General features: G+C 44.6%; 1 protein-coding gene across 4 annotated transcripts; it reads right to left on the bottom strand.

Moving 5' to 3' along the window:
* Nucleotides 1-296: 296 nt before the first annotated feature.
* Nucleotides 297-6,119, bottom strand: crsp7 (cofactor required for Sp1 transcriptional activation, subunit 7). 4 transcript variants are annotated; one of them, XR_006011248.1, is made up of 4 exons: nt 5,761-6,119; nt 4,687-4,761; nt 582-4,607; nt 297-448 (listed from the first exon to the last, which is right to left on the bottom strand). XR_006011248.1 is itself a non-coding variant. In XM_041992113.1 (3 exons), exons 1-3 carry the CDS (start codon nt 5,830-5,832, stop codon nt 2,961-2,963), a joined length of 1,794 nt encoding a protein of 597 aa, XP_041848047.1. In that variant the 5' UTR covers nt 5,833-6,119; the 3' UTR covers nt 297-2,960. The 4 variants fall into 4 exon arrangements, 1 of the variants encoding a protein (XP_041848047.1); XR_006011247.1 differs by having other exon boundaries at nt 297-1,287; nt 1,491-4,607; XR_006011246.1 differs by having other exon boundaries at nt 297-1,751; nt 1,810-4,607.
* Nucleotides 6,120-6,381: the final 262 nt, after the last annotated feature.

The following is a 6,381-nucleotide window of genomic DNA, read 5'->3' as shown; positions in this document are numbered from 1 at the left end:
CTGACGCTCAGTTTACATGACCACATGCTGCTATGTGATTGGCTGGTTGGATATTAGTGTAAACAGGAAGTAGAACAGGTGGAGATGATGAAGAGGAGGGTGAGAGTAAATTCATCTGGTGACGCCAAAAAAAAAAAACAAACAAAAAAAAAAAAAACAAAAAAATTTGTTTCAGTTACAAATTTAGCCCATAAACAATCTATTCTAAAAGACTGAAATTCCTCTCTGCACCCAGCAGGAACCTGCTCACGTTCACATGAAACACTGACAAAGACCCACAAGTCAGCCGGCCAAAATCAAGATTTAGACATTTTATTTTTCAAACAATTGAGATGTTAAACACTGAACAAAGAAAGATGTCCCCAGTCAAAGTCCAGAAAAACTAATCAACCAGTTGTAGCATTTGTCCTTTATTGCCAGCCATGTTGTTGTGCAGCTTCAACCTTCCCTGTCAATGAGTACAAAAACCTAACATGAAACGGTGCATTTGCCGGCGTCACAGAGGCCACAGGATCTGGATTCCTCACAGATAAACCAGCTTCAGACAGGCATGTTAAAGGTGCAACCGAACCCAGACTTACCATTTACCAAGGGACATCAGTAGGGGATGGATGAAGAGATGAGGACAGAGAGGCTGCCCTGTGGCCAATCTGGATTCAGGTCATGTGAGAAAAATGGTGGTGGCTGTTGCATATAAATAGAAATCAAATGTAAGCATTAGTTGTTCATCATATGGGAAATGCCAATATGTGGGCCTCGTGGCTTTCTCTCACCCCCGTTTTGTTTGCTAAATTTAACACGCTACCTCCTGACCTGTAAACATGTCTGACACTGAGTAAAAAGCTCATAGGCTGGGTCACGTCAGGGCTTCAGGTGCTACTACTCGAATGAAACCGATGAAGACAGAAAAGTTGTCAACCTATGTAAAAGTACATAAGCAGTCACAATGTTTTACATTCACTAAGGCGGTTTAACTCAAAAACATGGTTCAGAAAGCAAATGAACAGAAAAAGTTCAGCACTTCCTGTTTGTCTCACAGATACCATCATTAATCCTCCTGATTCTCATTTCTTTTTCAGTGTGCTGAATTTCTATTTTTAAATGAGCATCGTGCCTTTTGACCCGGACTGTTTGAAACTGGGATCATTTTTAACAAACTTTTAGCTTCTGATTGCAGGAATTTCTACGAGCTGTGTGATGACACGAAAGGTGGACTATGTCAACAACCAACATATCAGGCCAAGCTCAACCAAGGATCATGCTAACATCACGCTAACATCGGTATACCTGCCATCATCATGCTAACATCGGTAAACCTGCTAACATCACGCTAACATCGGTACACCTGCTAACATCACGCTAACATCGGTATACCTGCTAACATCACGCTAACATCGGTTTACCTGCCATCATCACGCTAACATCGGTATACCTGCTAACATCACGCTAACATCGGTTTACCTGCCATCATCACGCTAACATCGGTATACCTGCTAACATCACGCTAACATCGGTTTACCTGCTAACATCACGCTAACATCGGTTTACCTGCCATCATCACGCTAACATCGGTATACCTGCTAACATCACGCTAACATCGGTTTACCTGCTAACATCACGCTAACATCGGTTTACCTGCTAACATCACGCTAACATCGGTATACCTGCCATCATCACGCTAACATCGGTATACCTGCTAACATCACGCTAACATCGGTTTACCTGCTAACATCACGCTAACATCGGTTTACCTGCCATCATCACGCTAACATCGGTATACCTGCTAACATTACGCTAACATCGGTTTACCTGCTAACATCACGCTAACATCGGTTTACCTGCTAACATCACGCTAACATCGGTATACCTGCTAACATCACGCCAACATCGGTATACCTGCTAACATCACGCCAACATCGGTATACCTGCTAACATCACGCCAACATCGGTATACCTGCTAACATCACGCTAACATCGGTATACCTGCTAACATCACGCCAACATCGGTATACCTGCTAACATCACGCTAACATCGGTATACCTGCTAACATCACGCTAACATCGGTATACCTGCTAACATCACGCCAACATCGGTATACCTGCTAACATCACGCTAACATCGGTATACCTGCTAACATCACGCTAACATCGGTTTACCTGCTAACATCACGCTAACATCGGTTTACCTGCTAACATCACGCTAACATCGGTATACCTGCTAACATCATGCTAACATCGGTTTACCTGCTAACATCATGCTAACATCATGCTAACATCGGTTTACCTGCTCTGAACGTTGAGGCAGACAATTTAATCCAAACAAAAAAGAAGGTTCTGAAAAGCTGTTTGGATGAACATCCCAGAAATGAAATGGTCAAAAATAAATAATTGTTTACATGATAAGACACTTATAATTTACTCTTTATATTTCACATAAAGCATCTTAACTGCCAAACCATGCCCCTGAATTTCACAGCTGGGGCATGCTGGGCTCTAACTGGGCTAGATGGACCCCACCAGCACCATCCTGGGCACCAACATGGCGGTATGGACAGGTCAGCTAAACCCCAGCCTTCCTCATGTTTAACCCCCTCGTTACAGAAAGAAGAAGGTAAAATGAAAACAGGATCCTCTCAGTTTGCCTGGAAGGAGGGCACAATTCAAACCTTTAAACATTCCCATTGTTGTAAAAATTCGGCCTTTATGGGCCTCTGCTTTCCTGTTTCACTTTGAAAAATAAAACAAACAGCCCTTGATATCACAAACTCAACTATTCCTTTAATCTTTGCATTTTAATACCAGATCGTCATAGATTATCACAGAAAGAGGCGTGGGGAGGGGAGTTTAGCAGGCCCGGTTCTTGCCAAACTCACAGTGGACAAACAAAATCTCAAGCTATCTGGTCTCTGTGGGAAGATGAAGAAAGGAGTGGAAAAGAAACAGCAACCTTCCCCAGCCCCTCAGTCTAGGCAAACGTATGGCAAGATGTTCAATTTGCTTTCATCCCCATGAGGGTCCAGTGATATGCACTCTGTCCAATCAAACCAGGCGCCATTGGTATCGTAACAACCATTCACCCCCGGCCAATGCTGCGTATGTATCCTATCCAAGTCCACATCGGTGACGTCCCGGCTCACGCCTGGTAAATCCCCCACTGAGCTGTCTGTCTGCAAAACGTGTGTTTTCCTCAACTCCTTAATCTCCTGTTCTTCCCTTTTCAGGTATTCTGACATGAAAAAGTGTGCGCTGGGGGCCTGAACCCCCGATGAGGTGAGCACATTGCTCTGAAGGTTCAAGTAGGACTGGATGATTTCATTCCTAGACAGATCCTTCCAGTTAGTATGGTGGAAAGGGCTCGGGCCGGGACCTTGGCTTGGGGTTGTGGCAGCAGGCTGTTGTACGGAGCTTTCAGTTCTCTGCCTGAACTCCGCAGGGTCGGGAGTGGCGGCTTCCTCTGTCCGAGAAGATTCTTTATGCACCAGAGGTTTAATCTGACCAGTGACTGGGTCGAATGTTAGTCTGCGTTCTTTTAACCGTACAGGTTTAGTTGTGTCCTCTATTTTCTGGCCATCTATGTTGACAGAGTAGTCTCTAGATCTATACTTCCTCCTTTTATGCTCGGAGTTGGGAACCATTGTCCCGTCTGGGTCATCAGTCATGGCGCCCTCAAATTTCAATCTGTGTAATTCAGAGTTCTGTTGAGAAGGGGAGACTGATGGGAATTCCAGAGTTGCAGATATGTCATGGGATGGGCAATAAGAGGAGACTTCTGACGAACTGGCCGAGTGCACTGAAGAGCGCTGAGAAGAATGTGGCAGCTTGTCAATGCACGCCGCCTGGCTGGGAGAGGCCAGAGGCTGAGAAAAAGACACCGGAGAGTCTCTAGAAGGAGGACTTGGGACTGGCGTTCCCTTCGCTGCAAATGCTGAGGAGCGCTTGGTTACAGAGTCTTGCTTCAGGCTCCTTGGGCTGGAAGAAATGCTGCGGGGACTTCTGGCTTGATAGCAGCCTTCTTCCAATCTAGCCTGCTGCTGCATCACAGCAACCTTGATCAAAGAGGAAGTGCTAGGTAGTTTGGCCACTCCAGGGGAGCTAGGGCGAGGTTTGACAGCGTTCACTGGAATTCTGTTAACTTTGTCATTATCAAGGTGGTCTAATCGAGATCTGTCAGGAGAGGGGACCACCTCCTGGTCAGGCACAGCATCTGGGCTGCCTGTGATCCCGTTGGTGGGTGGTGGTGAAACTGAATTATCATATGAAGCCATCTTGGAGATCTTTTCTGGTAAGTGCACCCCACTGTCTCTGTTCTCTGCCCGACGCTTGCGGCTGCTTGATTTTTCAGCTTTAGGTGAGTATGTGTTGTGAACATCATTCCTGATTTTAACTTCAGGGACTCCCTTCCCCAGAACAGAAATGTCAGGAGAAGCGGTGTCCGCTCTGCAGGGATGCGAACTGCCATTGGTAGACCCTGGGGCGCCTGCAGGCACAGCTGGCCCTGGTTCAATCAGTTTCTGCCAGTTTTTTAAGAGTTTCTTAGCACGCTTTGCAAGGTCTTCATCCTTGGTCTTCTTCCTAACATCATTTATCAACTTTCCAAGCCGAGTTTCCTGTAAAAAACAAAAACCCAGAAAAATTAAAACCATGAAGTTTTTGTTCTCCGATCATTAATATCATCAATTCTCTTACCTCAAGTGCTTCTTTGGTGATAGGATACTTCTCTAAACAAGCAATTACTTCCAGAACAACCACCATATTGCATATCTGTAATGAAGACAGCGTGTACAACTTATTCTCCACACAAACACAAAGTTTAGAACTGCTCTAATTAACAGAGGAAATAAATAATGAATTTTACTGAAACTGCTGATATAATGGAGAAGAAGGTGCCAATAACTGATACTCCCTTGGTTGGTCAAACCCCCACACTACTAATGATGATGATAGAAACACAATTGTTGTTAATCAACTCTGAGCTAGTTAAATCTTCCCTGCAACGTGCGTCCGAGGATGAGTTCACCTGGGAGATCATTAGCTTCTGTTTCAGAAGTAGAACGACGTTGCAAAGAAATGATGGCAAAGTGACAACTTAATGCCCTCGTCGTTTGAAACGTCCAAACAAAAGTGCAGCACATGAAACACGTACGGAGGACACAAACTTAGAAACCTAAGTCGAATTTCAAATCTTATTAAAGAAGAAGAGTGCTGGTTGACTGCCCTGTATTAACTAATTTGGCTAAAGTTAGCATATAACTCATCTGAGAAGGAAGGATCCGACTATTTCCTAAAACGCATCTTTAGCTCTTCGAGCTAAGAGTTAGTTTCGACCTCACATACTTTGGAATTCTTAGGTTAAAAATTTTTACAACGAACCCCCAGTCATCTAGTGACGCATACAAATAATCTTGAAGTGAAATAAACATTCCTTGAGCCAATGAGTGTATTATGTTACTGTATACTGTACTAAACCTGCTTTGGTGTTATGGCTAGGTTAGCAGCTAGCATGCTATGCAACGGCAGATTTCTGTCTAATCAAGGGAACGCTGTTGCTATGTTAGCTAGCAAGCTAGCTGTCAACTCAGGAGCCTTGCTCTTCTGTGTTTCCGAGACTTCGACATGTCGGTGCCAACAGTAAAGCGTTTTCGTATAAAAACAAAGCAATTAACCGACAGCTGGCGAGCGAACTGTCATGTCCAGTTTACCGGACTGTAGGTAAATTAGCTATCGTTAGCAAGTTAGCCTGTTAGCTTCAACGTTACTCACATTGCTCTGACTGTCAATGGCCTGCAGCAGCCGGTCCCTCATCTGCTGCGGGGTTGCTGAGACCGTTGTCATTGCCTGTTCGGTGGGATCCGGAGGATGGAGGGAGGAATCCTCCAAAACGAAAGCCGGGTGAATATGATGACTCAAAAGCCGCTTCGGGAACTCGTCGGGCGCCCGAACAGCATATTTTCTGTAGCATGTAAAGTAGACGTCTCAGTTTAACTCACATGGACGAAGAAATGTGTGGGCTGTGTTGACCGTTGCCTGCTGCCTGCTACGGCGCTCGCGCAATTCACTACCAGCTGCTGGATCTCTCAAGGGCCTCCTGGTGCATGCTGGGATAGGACGTGTGCGTCATGGCGTCAGTACGTAAGCAGGTAAACATTCTCAAAGCAGCAAGAATATTTCGCCTCATATTAGCTCTGCGCCTTGTTTAAAGGGGTAGTGCGCCCAAAAATGTGTCTTTTGAGCTGTAAACAACCCAGAATTACATAACTATGTTGAAAATCACATATACTGTTGATAAAATTTGTATTTTTTAAAATTTATTTTAAAAATGGGATTTTGTGGGTAAAAATGGCTCAGTACTATTTACAGGGTAAAACCAGGTGATGTTTTTTG

The sequence above is a fragment of the Melanotaenia boesemani genome, chromosome 8 (genome assembly GCF_017639745.1).
Source record: "Melanotaenia boesemani isolate fMelBoe1 chromosome 8, fMelBoe1.pri, whole genome shotgun sequence".
In the NCBI taxonomy this organism is placed as follows: domain Eukaryota; kingdom Metazoa; phylum Chordata; class Actinopteri; order Atheriniformes; family Melanotaeniidae; genus Melanotaenia; species Melanotaenia boesemani.
This window is presented reverse-complemented; position numbering and strand designations above follow the sequence as displayed.